Source organism: Microcaecilia unicolor, unplaced genomic scaffold (assembly GCF_901765095.1).
Source record: "Microcaecilia unicolor unplaced genomic scaffold, aMicUni1.1, whole genome shotgun sequence".
Taxonomy (NCBI): domain Eukaryota; kingdom Metazoa; phylum Chordata; class Amphibia; order Gymnophiona; family Siphonopidae; genus Microcaecilia; species Microcaecilia unicolor.
The window spans coordinates 45,776-61,086 of record NW_021963689.1 but is presented as its reverse complement, the minus strand read 5'-3'; the positions used below and the strand labels follow the sequence as shown (position 1 = coordinate 61,086).

Genomic DNA, 15,311 nt, shown 5'->3' with positions numbered 1-15,311 from the left:
GAGGTGATTAAATTTGCAAATGACACAAACTATTCAAGGTTGTCAAAACACATGTGGACTGTGAAAAATTGCAGGAAATTTAATGAGGACAAATACAAAGTGATGCATGCTGGAAAAAATACGAATCATAGTTACCTGAAGCTATGGTCCACCTTGGGGATCAGAAACCAAGAAAGGGACCTGGGTGTCATTGTAAATAATACGCTGAAATCTTCTCAGTGTTCGGAAGTGCCCAAAAAAGCAAACAGGATGCTAGGAATTATTAGGAAAAGGATAATGAATAAGACTGAAAATACTATAATGCCTCTGTGTTGCACCATGGTGAAACCTTACCTAGAGTATTGCATTCAGTTCTGGTCGCCATATCTCAAAAAAGAGATAGTGGAATTAGAAAAGGTTCAAAAGAGTGACCAAAATGATAAAAGAGATGGAACTCCTCTAATATGAGAAAAGGCTAAAGAAGTTAGGGCTCTTCAGCTTGGAAAAGAGATGAATGAGGGAAATATGATTGAGGTCTACAAAATCCTGATCGAGTAGAAGTGAATCGATCTTTTACTACTTCCAAAAGTACAAAGAGTAGGGGACATTCAAGGAAGTTACATGTAAATACTTTAAAACAAATAGAGGAAATATTTTCATTCAACAAATAATTAAGCTCGAACTCGTTGCCAGAGGATGTGGTAACAGCAGTTAGCGTATCTGGGTTTAAAAAAGGTTTGGACAAGTTCCTGGAGGAAAAGTCCATAGTCTGCTATTGAGACAGACATGGGGAAGCCATTGCTTGCCCCGGGATTGGTAGCATGAAATGTTGTTTCCCTGTTGGATTCTGTCAGGTACTTGTGACCTGGTTTGGCCACTGTTGGAAGTTCATAAGTAATGCCACACTGGGAAAAGACCAAGGGTCCATCGAGCCCAGCATCCTGTCCACGACAGCCCAATCCAGGCCAAGGGCCCCTGGCAAGCTTCCCAAACGTACAAATTCTATACATTATTCCTGGAATTGTGGATTTTTCCAAGCCTTTAGTAGGTTTATGGACTTGTCCTTTAGGAAACCATCTAACCCCTTTTTAAACTCTGCTAAGCTAACCGCCTTCACCACTTTCTCCGGCAACGAATTCCAGAGTTTAATTACATTGGGTGAAGAAAATTTTCTCCGATTTGTTTTAAATTTACTACACTGTAGTTTCATCGCATGCCCCCTAGTCCTAGTATTTTGGAAAGCGTGAACAGACGCTTCACATCCACCTGTTCCACTCCACTCATTATTTTATATACCTCTATCATGTCTCCCCTCAGCCGTCTCTTCTCCAAGCTGAAAGCCCTAGCCTCCTTAGTCTTTCTTCATAGGGAAGTCGTCCCATCCCCGCTATCATTTTAGTCGCCCTTCGCTGCACCTTTTCCAATTCTACTATATCTTTCTTGAGATGCGGCGACCAGAATTGAACACAATACTCAAGGTGCGGTCGCACCATGGAGCGATACAACGGCATTATAACATCCTCACACCTGTTGTCCATACCTTTCCTAGGATACTGGGCTAGATGGACCATTGGTCTGACCCAGTATGGCTACTTTTATGTAGTTAAGAAAGTGCTCTGCTCTCATTACCCCTCTACTCCCTTCTCTAAACTGTAGTGCCACTGGACTCCCTTAACCCTTAACCCCACCCCCTTGACATCCAGCAGCTGATATTAATGGCAGCAAACCTGGCACTGAGATCCACAGTCCTGGCATTATGCTCTCAATCTAGTCCTTCCACACCAAGCAGGTCTTCAGGCAGAGTGTGTCTTGCAGTGAACAGCTGATCCAACAGCACTTTCCCAGCCCTGAGCCATAAGACTGGCCTTGTTTAGGTGTGTTCTGAATAAAACATCTCTCTTAAGTGTTGAGGCTCAGCAGCATCCCTGGTTTTCTAGTCTCTGTTTACCTGTGTCCTCTTTCCTCACTCTCTAAACACTGTGTTAAGACTTTCCAAGCTGAGCTTTCTGAGATACACCGTCTGATTTTCCCTGAGCCTTGGGCTTTTTCCTTCTATGCAGGTGATCGTTCAAAGGTCTTTGTCTGCTAAAAACCTGTCCCATGCCAAAGGGGGCTCGCTGCTGGCTGCCTATCTGAAAGTTCTGCCTCTCTTCATCATGGTGCTGCCAGGAATGATCAGCAGAGTTCTCTTCCCAGGTAACAGTGGAAGTTCCTGTCTGTGTCTTTCTTGCACACTTCTATCCAAATTTTCCAGAGGACTGGCATAGGGTACTAAGCAGGGGCGTAGCCAGACAGCAGATTTTGGGTGGGCCTAGTCTTGTGGGCACCAAGTGTTCTCCCCCCCCCCCACCCCATGCGATGAGGCCAGTATCAGCAGCTTAGGAAGCTTAGACTGCTGAAGTGGAGAGCAGTGTTTTCAGCACCATCAGGGGGAGGGTCTTCAGCTGGCGGAGCTTGGGATCCCCACTAGCTATAGCATTAAATATGTGCTGCTGTTGGGTGGGCCTGAGCCCTAAGTGGATGGGCCCGGCCCACCCAGGCCCACCTGTGGCTATGCCACTGCTAAGCCTTTAGCCTCCAGGTCAGTGAGTACATTTAGCTCTCTGTGAGTTTGTGACCAGGAGAAGAGAGACGGAGTTTGAAAGAAGCAATTTCCTAGTGCTTGTTCAATGTATCAGTGTTTCTGTGCTGCAGCTGCTGGAACTCTCTCTCCCACAAAATGCGTTGGTCTGATGATCGGGTTCATTTTCAAGCTGATGTGTCTTTGGTTTTCCACCTATGTCAAATCTGGTCCTGTTCTGCTATATTTCAAAGAGTTATTCTGCCCTTGGACAGACATTTTCAACCCCTTTCTAACTTTCTGTTGGGTTGCAAAAAAAGCAAAAAGGCATTTTTTTTGCAGTTCAGAGGACAATAATCCACATAGAACACTCTTTATTTTGTCATCTGGACTTCTTGCTTTCTGTTTTCTTGTCTCCTGCAAGCACAGCTTTTCTGTCTGTGACACTGTGTTTGAGACTGGATTTTTACGTATTTCTTACTTGCTTTAGATATGGTCGCCTGTGCTGATCGAGAGAGTTGTAAGAGTATCTGTGGCAACCCGTCAGGATGTTCCGATATTGCTTACCCAAAGCTAGTTATTGAGATTCTACCTACAGGTAATAATATTCAGTAAACCAAACAGAAAAACATCCAGCCAATGTGTGATCAAGTAGGAAAGCATGCAGCCAATCAAAACCTAATGTGTACCTGAGATGGACAAAGGGAGACACCTTTAAAGCCTGCTGTTCTGCACAATCTTTCCTAATCCCACCAAGTCTAAGATGCTATTACTAGTATTTATAGCTGTAAAGCACTGAAGCTGGATCTCTGGTGTAGGCAGAGAAGAGAGTGGAGTGCCTGTCCTGAGGAGCTGAGAGTCAGGGATGGCCAGGGAAGATGAGTGAAGCAGCCTGGGCTGAACACACAGTGCGGTTTTTCCAGCATAAAAGGTGCCGGTACTCAAATGCTAGGCCACCCTTCAGGGATTGGGTGATCACATAGAGACCCAACACACAATAGCCAGGCCCCCTGCAACCAGTCACAGAATCTATGGCAAGGCAGAATTGGTGTGTAGGGCCAGAGCTCTTTCATTAAAACTTGGGGATCAAGGGTCAAATTTAGCAGACAATGAAAAAGGTGCCGGTACTCAGTACCCCAAGTACCCCCTCAAAAAAAAAGCCCTGCTAGTACACATTGCACTAGGATGGGAGTCTGAGCGTGACTGACTGCTTTCCATTTTTGGTTAGTACATGTTGGGTCTTTAGATTTGCAACATAGATTATTAGGTGGAGGTTATGGGGTGGCTGCAGAGGGGCATTTTCTACACTCCTCCCTTAGATCTTATAAAGTCTGTCAAGTTCTATTCAGGAAGCCCCTCTTCCCCCCCTGCCCCCCACACTGCTGTTCAATACCGTACCTTAGTGCATCCTGTAATTTAAAGGCATTTCCATGGGTAAAACATAGAAATAGGACTTTTACAAAGTACCCTGACTATATGAGGGTAATTCTATAAGGGAGCGTAAACCCTGTATCTTCCTTCTCGTGCCTTTCTATAAGTTAAACCCCACTGAGCTGGCTATGCCTGGTTAGTAATCGGATAGGGCCACTGAATATCCCCTCTGACTGCCTAGGTTAGAGGTGGTTCGGGGGCAGAGCCAGTACATAACCAGTTAGCAGAGAAGTTCAGTCTGCTAACTGGTTAAGTGAGCAGATAAAGTTTGGACAGCGGAAAGGCACCAAATTAACTTCTACATATCCTTGAATACTTCGGAATAGGAGGTAACACGATCATATCAAGTGACATCTAACTCGTCTACTTCAGCCGCATGGATACCTGAATGTGGAGTCCCGCAGGGATCCCCTCTCTCGCCGACTCTATTCAACTTAATGATGATACCCTTAGCCAAACTACTATCAAACCAAAACCTCAACCCATACGTATACGCAGACGATGCAACGATCTACATCCCATTCAAACACGATCTAAATGAAATCTCCAACAATATCAACCAAAGTCTCCAGATCATGCATTCATGGGCAGATGCATTTCGGCTGAAACTTAACGCAGATAAAACCTAATACTCACCTCTCAACACAACAAGAACAAATTTACAGCCATCAACACACCAAATTTGAATCTTCCAATTTCAGACACCCTAAAAATTCTTGGAGTTACCATCGATCGACACCTAACACTCGAGAACCACGCGAAAAACACAACCAAGAAGATGTTCCACTCTATGTGGAAATTAAAAAGAGTAAGACCTTTCTTCCCAAGGTCAGTTTTTCGCAACCTGATACAATCTATGGTGCTCAGTCATCTAGACTACTGCAACACACTCTACGCCAGCTGCAAAGAACAAATAATCAAGAAACTTCAGACAGCCCAGAACACTACAACCAGACTCATATTCGGTAAAACAAAATACGAAAGTGCTAAACCCTTACGAAAGAAACTACACTGGCTCCCACTTAAAGAGCGAATCACGTTCAAAATATGCTCCTTGGTCCACAAAATCATTCACGGAGATGCTCCAGCCTACATGTCAGACCTGATAGACCTGCCACCTAGGAATGCCAAAAGATCATCCCGCACATTCCTTAACCTGCACTTCCCTAACTGCAAAGGTCTAAAATACAAACCAATGCACGCGTCAAACTTTACCTACTTGAGCGCACAGGTATGGAACGCATTGCCGCGCAACTTAAAAACGATCTACGAAATAACGGACTTCCGCAAACTACTGAAGACCCATCTCTTTAACATGGCATATCACAAAAATCAACCAATGTGAATATACAAAACTCCCCCACATAAATTCTGAACTGTTTGTCAATATCTGTTTGCTATACTACTACCATGTCTTATCACTATCATGTTACCAAAACTCCTGCTGTAACACTAACTATCTATTTTCCTAACATACTTCCATTACTCACGATGAATTGTAAGCCACATTGAGCCTGGGATACAAATGCAATAAATAATAAAAATAATATTGGCCGGTGCCTGGTCAGCTAACCCAGATATACAATGCCAGAAGCCAGACATAATCCTGACATTGAATATCCAGGGTTAAATCAACCCATGCCTGTGAATGACTTACACTTACTGCCACAGTCCGATTAATGTGAAAATGTGACCAGAAAGCTAAACAATCTTGGTACAGACAGGATAATTGCAAGAATGCAGTGACGTATAAAGGTAGAAACACCTTTGTACTGGGCAGTAACAGCATCTCAGGCCTGGTCCCTCCCAGTACACTGCTGTTTCTCAGATATTGTAAGTGAAGAAAGCCCAGGATGAGTTATCTGTTGCCTCAGAGACATTAATCTTTTCAAACTTCCATCTACCTTTGCTTTTAGGGTTAAGAGGGCTTATGATGTCAGTAATGATTGCAGCACTTATGTCCTCACTGACTTCCATTTTTAATAGTGCAAGCACCATCTTCACGATCGACCTGTGGCGTCACTTTCGGCCTCGCTCCTCGGAGTGGGAGCTCATGATTGTGGGCAGGTGAGAACCGCATACCCAGAGGATTTATTTAGAGCAGACCTTAGCGTATAACAGATACAGAGTTCTCAAGGGACGTCTTTCACCGAACTCCTGTCCTTGCTTTACAAATTTAGATGAGTAAATACTTACCGGCATGTTTTGGTGTTTTTTCCTAGTAGCAGAGCCCTTTAACAGCAGGTCAACAGCCACCACTGGGTGACAGTCCAATATCAGGACAATATTATAATGAGTTGGATTAGACTGAGGCTCAGAAAGCGACCTACCCAAGGTCACACAGACATTGATTGACTCAGAAACCTAGAAGACTAAGTTCTGGTAACTTGATCATTGTTTTATGGGATCCCTGACTGCCTAAGAAACAGTAATACAAACAAAAAATAAACCCAAGACACCTAGAGTATGCCGGCAGACAAGGATTACTATTTTGTGAGATCTCGGACTGCCTAGAAAACAGTAATAAAAGCAAAAAAAAAGCCTGCTAGAAATGTAACGTATGTCAGCAGACAATGCACAGGACCAGCCTTGTGTACAGTCACAAGAATTCTGTGGCAGCCAAGATGAGAACTGAGCTACTGAGATGGCTGAAGTGTTGTTCAGTGCTACATCTTGTGTTCCCTGACTGTGTGCCATGTTATGACTTTCTTTCATCCTGTCAGGGTCTTCGTGCTGGTGTTAGTCGTTGTGTCCATTCTATGGATCCCATTGGTACAGTCCAGTCAGGGTGGGCAGCTGTTCATTTACATCCAGTCCATCAGCTCCTACCTGCAACCCCCCGTGGCTGTGGTCTTCGTTGCTGGCTGCTTCTGGAAGCGAACAAATGAAAAGGTAAAATCTTTCTTTAGCTGGTGAGACAGTGAAAGATCAAGCTTGTTTCCTACTTAATGGGAAACCTAAGCAGTATGAGTATAGCTTAATATCACAGTGCCACCATTAGGTCAGAAATATTTCTTCTCGCTTTCCACTCCGCTGTGGCCAGATTGAGAAATACAGTATCCATGCCTATTCAGGACTCTCAGGCCTCACGGAGTGGGTACTTCCTATACCAAACTCATTTGGATCTAATCAAAGACAGGAAGAAATTTGGAGAGAGGATACAGAGCACAAGTCCAGCTTGTTATAAAGTGGGACCTGTGAGCTTAATTTACTGTGTACCGCTTTTGTCTCTGCTGCTCTCCTGGGACAGACATCTTCTAAAGTTGTCTACGACAGATCTGTGTTTTTACATTATGCTAGAAACATCCATGGGTATGGTGCCACCTCACTAAGACAGATCTTCTCTTGATTTTGCAGGGTGCATTCTGGGGCTTGATCACTGGACTAGCTGTGGGTATCTGCCGAATGGTGCTGGACTTTGTTTATGTGGCCCCTCAGTGTGACGAGACAGACACCCGACCAGCAGTGGTGAAAGATGTGCACTACCTATACTTTGCCATTATTCTTGCAGTGTTCACACTCATAGTGGTGGTGATAATCAGCCTGCTCACTAAGCCTCCCTCCCAGGAAATGGTAAGTCATCCCGTGGACACGGGTGAGTATGTGACGAACAGGAAGGGGAAAAACCTGACTAAATGGGACACTTAAGGAGTAGAGTATGTTCCACGTCTTGGACCTTTTTCAGTTCAAATTCAATTCAAATCAGTTCTTGTAATCGCTAATATCCCCTTTCCAGTGTGGTTTACATTCTAGGTGAGACAAAAGCAAATAGTGTTAGTGTGAGGTATGAGAAACATTAGAGACCACTGGTGTAATGCATGAGACTAAAAACATTAAGGAAAGGATAATGGATGATACTAGGAGGCAGGAGTCATGATGGATTGTTATGACCTAACACACTAAGCCACGTCTTAACACACTATACATACAAGGTATAAGGTATGTATGTGAGCCTCAGCAGAGCAGCCATGTCTCCAAGGCAATCAACATCAGGAATCAGGGTCAGACTTGGTGGGTAAACTAGATGTTTCCTCAGGCTCCCTTTCTTTACAAACCTCTGATATGAAACTCACATCGGTCTCAGTCATGGCCTTTGGTCTTAGCTCAAAGCCTCTGATTTGTCGCTTGTCTGTATATCTGGACTGGTTTGTAATCCGTGGAAAATACGGGACTCTCCATAAAGAGGGTAATTTTATAACAGGCTCTGGGGGTAGGTAGTTGACCACATGTGGCAGAGATCAAGCCTTGAGTGTAGACGCAATGACTTACACTGCTGGAGAGCTAGTTTAAAGAGTGGTACTTCATGCATGTAACACAATTAACCCCGCCCTTGCTCTAGCCCTGACCATGCCTCTGGCAAGGTATGCATCGTCATATCATGGTACGTACTTTCATATCAACTGGTATTTTATAAGAGGTAATTTGCGCTCTTATGTGTCACATATGCTTGGGACTAGCTTTATAAAATGACCCTCTGGTGTGTTTTTCTACAGTGCTAATGACTTACTGATCTTAAGTGTGGAGAAGTCAGTAAAATCTCCTTCTCCAGGTACTAGTAATATCGTCATTACCCCAGGCGCAAAGAATTAGTAATCATCTCATTCCAAGGTACCTAGTAATATCTTCATTAAAGAGTCAGTGATCACCTCCTTCCCCAATTACTAGTAATATCATTACCCAGGCGCAAAGAATCAGTAACCATCTCCTTTTCAAGGTACTAGTAATATCTTCATTAAAGAGTCAGTGATCACCTCCTTCCCCAATTACTAGTAATATCGTCATTATTAGGCACAAAGAATCAGCGACCATCTCCCTCCCTAAATACCAGTAATATGAACCATACCCAGGCACAAAACAATTGGGATATTTTCCTTCATATCAGCACTGGCACTCTTAGAGGTCGTTTTACTAAGGTGTGCTGAAAAATGGCCTGCAGTAGTGTAGGCGAGGGTTTTGGGCACGCGCAGAATCATTTTTCAGCGTACCTGTAAAAAAGCCCTCTCTTTTTTTTTGCCGAAAATGGACGTGCGGCAAAATCAAAATTGCCATGTGTCCATTTTGGGTCTGAGGACCTTACCACCAGCCATAGACTCAGTGGTATAGAATTTGGGTGGTAATGACCTACGCGTGTCAGATGCCACTTGGCGCGCATAGCATAAAAAATATTTTTATGATGCGCATATTGGATGTGCACCAAAAATGAAATTAGTGCAAGAGCCACGCGGTAGTCGGGCAGTGACTCCATTTTGGCGTGTGTTGGGCACAAGTAGGGGTCTACACTGCTTAGTAAAAGGGGCCCTTAGTTTGCATATTTTTTTTTGTTTTGTTACATTTGTACCCCGCGCTTTCCCACTCATGGCAGGCTCAATGCGGCTTACATGGGGCAATGGAGGGTTAAGTGACTTGCCCAGAGTCACAAGGAGCTGCCTGTACCTGAAGTGGGAATTGAACTCAGTTCCTCAGGACCAAAGTCCACCCTAACCACTAGGCCACTCCTCCACTATGTCCAGTCTAGACTGAGTCTCGAAGTCCATAAGTACATAAGCACTGCCACGCTGGGAAAAGACCAAAGGTCCATCAAGCCCAGCACTCTGTCTCCGACAGCGGCCAATCCAGGCCCCAAGAACTTGGCAAAAACCCAAAATGTAATAACGATCAGTGCACTTTTCATTCAGGAATCTGTCCAGACCCCCTTTAAACTCAGCAAGGCCAGCTGTCCACCTCTTCTTTCCTGCTGCTCATTGTTACTTTCTAGTCCTGTTCCCAAACTCTAAGCCAAGAAATTACAGCTTAGACCAACATGTTCTGTTTCCAGAAAACAACAGCCATAAAGAATAATAAACAATGCCATAAAACTGAATTATAAACCAGCTATTAAAAATTAAAAAAAATTGAATACTAAGGATGAAACTGGAATACTCTACAGAATAATCAATTTTGGCTCACAAATGCAATCATTTAATCCTAAATTGTTTTTTTAAAATAAATATATATTTAACGTGCAAAACCTACAGCAAGCACAGTCATGTTAATGTCCATGACTCAACAGTAGCTGTTGTCAGAGGCAAACCTTAAAGATCCCTCTTCTTCTGTTAGACAGCTCAGTCTCTGCAGTTCACTTGCTCCCCTTCCAGCTGAATATTATTCTCGCTCTCCCCACGGTCAAATAGAAGTGACAATCTATCAGTGCAACTTCTCTTCCTCTATCCCCAGTGTTGCATCCATCTCTTCCACTATCTCCTGATTTCTAACCCCTTTATCCACAATACACAGTGATTGACCGAAAAGCTATTCAGCATCCATCAAGGGAAATACCCTTTCTGCCCCCATTTATATGGAGGCAGGCTGTTTGTTGTTTATGTATATACTAGCAATAAATGCCTGTTCCCTTCCCCTCCCTCTCCCATCATCGGCATACAGGGACAGAAGAGGAAACCTGTGAGGTGTTGCATCCACGTTGTCATCCGTCCCTCGCACCGTCCGACGTTAAGTGTGTGTGGCTGGCTGCGTCGCCCCCGAAGCGGTTTTGTGCATTTGTGTTGCGCCGGTGTTTGGCGCCATCTTCGTTTCGTCGCGTTGGTGAAAATCGGTGCGGGCACAGCGTCCTGACATTCCTGTTCGGCGCCATTCGCGTTGCAGAAAATCGCGACGTCAGCGACGTCATCACGTTCCTGTTCAGCGCCATCTTGAAAATCGCTCCGGCCACGACGTCATAACGTTGGACGCGAGGGCGTCACCACCATGGAGAGGCTTCACCACCATGAATCCACGAACCCTTCACGGAAGTGGCTGGAGCTTGGGGCCTCAATAGAACGTTGAGGTAGCGAATTATGTCCGGAAGGGGCATGGCTGGGGGCGTGGCTGAGGGTGGGTGTAAGAGTGAGAGTGAGTGGTGCTGACAGGGTACAGCAGTGCAGGGCTTCAGTGGTTCCCTGCCACACTGTGAGCTTCAGAATTGGAGGTGATAATTATTAATATAGATGTTAAGCATTGTCTGTAACAGATTACATTGCCTGTGTCTTTTAGGACTCTTTCTATTGGCTTGCCTTGTTCTTTGTGGATGCTGGGCTAGTTGCCCCCTCTTTCTCTCTCCATCGGGTCTGTAAGAGTTAGTCCGCAGCATATCTCTTCTGTGAACTGAAACCGCCTTGTTTCTCATCTTCCAGCATCCAGCTTTACCCTTTCTTTCTCTCCTCCTCCCCTCTATCCAGCTTTGCCTCTCTCCCCCAATACTCCTGTCTCTTGTTTCCTTGTTCATCACACATTGTACCATCACTCGTCCCCTCACTCCACCAGTGGCCCCATCTCTCTCTCTCTTTCTCATGCAGGACTCTTCACTCTCAGCCATCCAAGATCTCTTCTCACTCTCATCCCCCATCCAAAATCACTCCACTGTCTCTTTCACCCCCTCACTATCCATCACTTCTTTCTCTTCCCCATCACATTGCCTTCTGCTTTCATCCCTCTGCATCATTTTACCATGCCTTTCTCTTCTCCTCCCCTCCATCCAGTTTTTTTGCTTGTCTCTCCCCCAATACTCTTTTTTTCCCATTCATCCCTTCTCGCTTCCCCTCACCCCACCATTGGCCCCATCTCACTCTCTTTTTCCATCCCCTCCTGATTGCTCACTGACACCTCCTCCCGACCATTGCCTTCTTGAGTCCACAAAGGCTTAGAAGAGCCATACACTTAGCTTCCCGTCTCTGCCTTACCCCTCACTCACTGGATCGCGCAGCTGCCTCCCCAACCTGACTGCAAACACAACAAAGGTGCACACGGGGGTCATAGCTCTATGTATGCCACTGCCGGTTTCTCTCCTCTGTCCTCCTATGATGTAACTTACTGTTTCAGGACTGGTAGATGAGGGAAACTGGAGCTATGACCCTGCGTTTGGCTTCGTTGTGTTTGCAACCAGGTCGGGGAGGTGGTAGTACAATTCAGTAAGGAGCAGGGAAGGGAAGCTAAGCTAAGCTTGCAGTTCCTTCAGGGGCGGAGTTGGTTTAACCTATGATGAATAGGCACCATTTTCTTTGAAAATCTGTTTGTGGGAGCAACCTCTCCCCCCGCACCCCTCCCCCCAGCTACACCACTGGGCAAAACATACCCCCATCCATCCACCCAATTTCCACAACCTTATGTATGACTCATTTTCAACATTCTACTCACAATACTTAATTCAAAACAGGCCATTTTCTAGGAGCTTCAAAACATGTCTCTCATCCTATGGCAGATATTAGATGAATGTCATATATACCAAAACATTCTCAGATCTCTTGCTTCATAGGCACGTTTTTCCATATCAAGCTCCTTCAACATTATTTTTAATTTCTAAAACAATTTTTATTAGACTCATCTGCAGTCATCAAATATACATAGGGGTTAAATGCTACTCTCTACAGGATTCAATTATTTGGTTCTGTTTTTGATTTTGACCACTTGGTTTAGAAATTCAGTTTCTTTGAACAATTGCTGTTTCTGATTCACCAGTGGAGGCAATTTTTTTCTTCAGTTAGTATAAAACTTAGGACTATAGAGGGAGGGTCTGATTTCATTGGAAAGTGGTGGGGAATTCTGTCCATCTTTTGTAACACAATGCTAAGGCAGTCCCCCATTGCCTCGCTTACAAACAAAATCTCCTGTGTTCCTTCTCAAGGTAAGCCGTCTTACATGGTTCACACGTTGGGATTCAGATATCAAAACACCTGAAAGAGCAACAACCCCAACCACATCTGCCCCAGACTCCGAAGACCCAAGAGAAGCAGAGAGGCCGCCTGCTACAGTGGACATGAATGCTGCTTCTGAGGATGCTCCTTGTGAACCAAGTATGACTCTATGATAATGGCTTGTTGAAACCCTCTGTATGCAGAAAATGTCCTGGGACCTTGCTTTGAGAAATAAGTTGGTGGTAGAGTCCTAGCATCTCATCCTATGAAACAACAGGTTCACAACCACTTCTAAGCAATCTATCAATGTGCATTCGGTTTGGGGCTTTGGTTTGGAAAATGTTATATGCATTAAGAGCACACACTAAAGCAGCTTGATGTGCCTAAAACCTCTGAATTAATCCAACTGAAGTTGATATTTGTGCATTAAACATTTTTTGCATGTTAATCAAAATTTACACACATTCTGACGTAAACTGAAAAACTGTACATAAATTAGTCAAAAATATCCCAAAATGATCTGAGTGTGAAAAATGTTATTTATGCACCTGGACTACCTTTATAATAGAATGTCTTTCTGAAAAGTTGAGTACATACTTTTAAGCTCACACAAAACAAACTGATTTTCCAACACAAGGCACTGGCATGCTGTCAAGGTGTTAGATGGCGAAAAGGATTCAGATATCCTTATCTATTTCAAAATGATGCCTTAAATTAGGATGCTAGTGGCATATCGACAACGCATATACATACGTTTTAGAAATTTGGTGTATGTGCTTAGTGTGCAAACTCTCTGGAAGATCACTTCTTTTCCATGTGACCAAAAGTAAGCATGTAATGAAAGTGCATACAACCTACTGGGTGGTTAATAATGCACCTCCTACAGATTACAAACTTCAGTGGCTTAAGTCTTTGAACCTTTACCCTAGAGTAACTTACGAGGGCCACTGACCATAACTCCCCCAGTATTCATAGTTTACAGAGCTGTGGTATCATCAGTATGCATAGAAATGAACCACTAGAAGTGGGAAGGAAGCAGTTCTTCACTGGCAGCTCCACTAACTGGCCACGGAGGAATTGAGAGAGGAGACAAAAAGGTGGCAATATGACCATAGACCAGGCAATGTCTACATTTCCTTCCTACTCACAACAAAATGAACTTTGGTCATGGTTGGGAAGTACGGCTTCTTTAAACATCTGGTGGGGGGGGGGAGGGGAATATCCAGTTACATATATGTCACAAAAAGGAACCTCGTTCCTTTACTTATTCATATATTAAAATCACTAATTTCTGTAACAGACAAAAGTATTTTCACCTGAATTTAAACATAATTTCAAAGGAAGGACTAGAAAACTGGGTAAAAACATTTATAATTTTTATAGGAGTTCACCAGAGAAGTTTATTAGTGAGTTTCCTTTCTTTGAATCTTTTCTTCTGCTAATACATTTCAGGTAACACAACTACTGTTCGATCCAGGCTGAAGAAAATTTTCTACTGGCTCTGTGGGATGGAGACCAATCAGGATGCACAGACCAATGTGGCACCAGTAGTCCAGGAGCCCATTGAAGTTTTGCTACATGAGAATTCATTTGTAAAGCAAATTCTGGATGTGAACATGATCGTGTGCATCAGTGCTGGCATCTTCCTGTGGGGATACTTTGCATAGAAAAGAAAAGATCACATCCATTTACACAATTCCAGGAAAGGGAATTTATTTTACTGTACACAAGATCTACATTTTTGTTGTTACAATGCAACAAGTTAATGGAAACAAATATGTTCTTACCTGATAATTTTCTTTCCTTTAGTCATAGCATATGAATCTAGCAACTAATGGTTATAGCCACCTACAAGCAAGTGGAAATAGCACAACTTAACTCTGTCTTATAGGATGGTGAGACTTCTGGTCAGTTAGTATTTCTCATAACAAAGCAGAAAGAAACATTAATCTGCCCCACAATAACATCATTAACAGAGCAATCTGGAAATATGAAATAGCAAACCTGAACAGAGAAACAAGCAGATAAACAGGGTGGGCTTTTGGATTCATATGCTGCAACTAAAGAAAAGAACATAATTTCTCCTTCCTTGTTATGAACAGCATATGAATCCAGAAACTGATGAGATATAGCAAAGCAGTCTCTTAAATTGGTGGGGGGGGGGGGGGGGGGGGGGGAGCAGAGACAGCAGCACAGAAGAACAAGGACCCAAACAATGCATCCAAATGAGCCGCTACATCCTCCCAGGAAAGCTTCGAAAATGTGTGTAAAGAAGCCCAAATAGCTGACCTACAAATTTCTTTGAGCGAAAAAACACAAGACTCCACCCAGGAGGCAGAAAGCTCTCTTGTAAAAATGAGCTTTCAACAACAAAGGAGACTGTTTACCCTCAATATATGCAGAGGAAATGGATTCCTTAATTCGCCTAGCCTTGGAAGCAGTGTGGCTCTTCCTTCGGACCCCAAAAAGGATAAAAAGATGATCAGATTGGCAGAAATCATAAGTATAAGTTAAATAGTTAATTAAAATACACCTCAGATCAAGAGCAGGTAAGATCTTGTACCCCCCCCCCCCAAGTCATCTTTCCCGAAGGAAGGCAGAAACAGAGGTTGATTAAGATGAAAAGCCGAGAAGGCTTTAGACAAAACGGAAAGATCTGTCTTAATAGAGATCCCAGC

General features: G+C 43.8%; 1 protein-coding gene across 1 annotated transcript; it reads left to right on the top strand.

The window, feature by feature from the left end:
• Positions 1–2,039: 2,039 nt before the first annotated feature.
• On the top strand, positions 2,040–14,801 carry LOC115459570 (sodium/myo-inositol cotransporter 2-like; the record flags this gene model as incomplete). The annotated part of the gene is made up of 7 exons (XM_030189380.1): positions 2,040–2,175; positions 3,030–3,137; positions 5,887–6,037; positions 6,694–6,862; positions 7,328–7,543; positions 12,624–12,792; positions 14,086–14,801. Coding segments are annotated over 7 exons (1,164 nt in total), but the record flags the coding sequence as incomplete, so codon positions are not given.
• Positions 14,802–15,311: the final 510 nt, after the last annotated feature.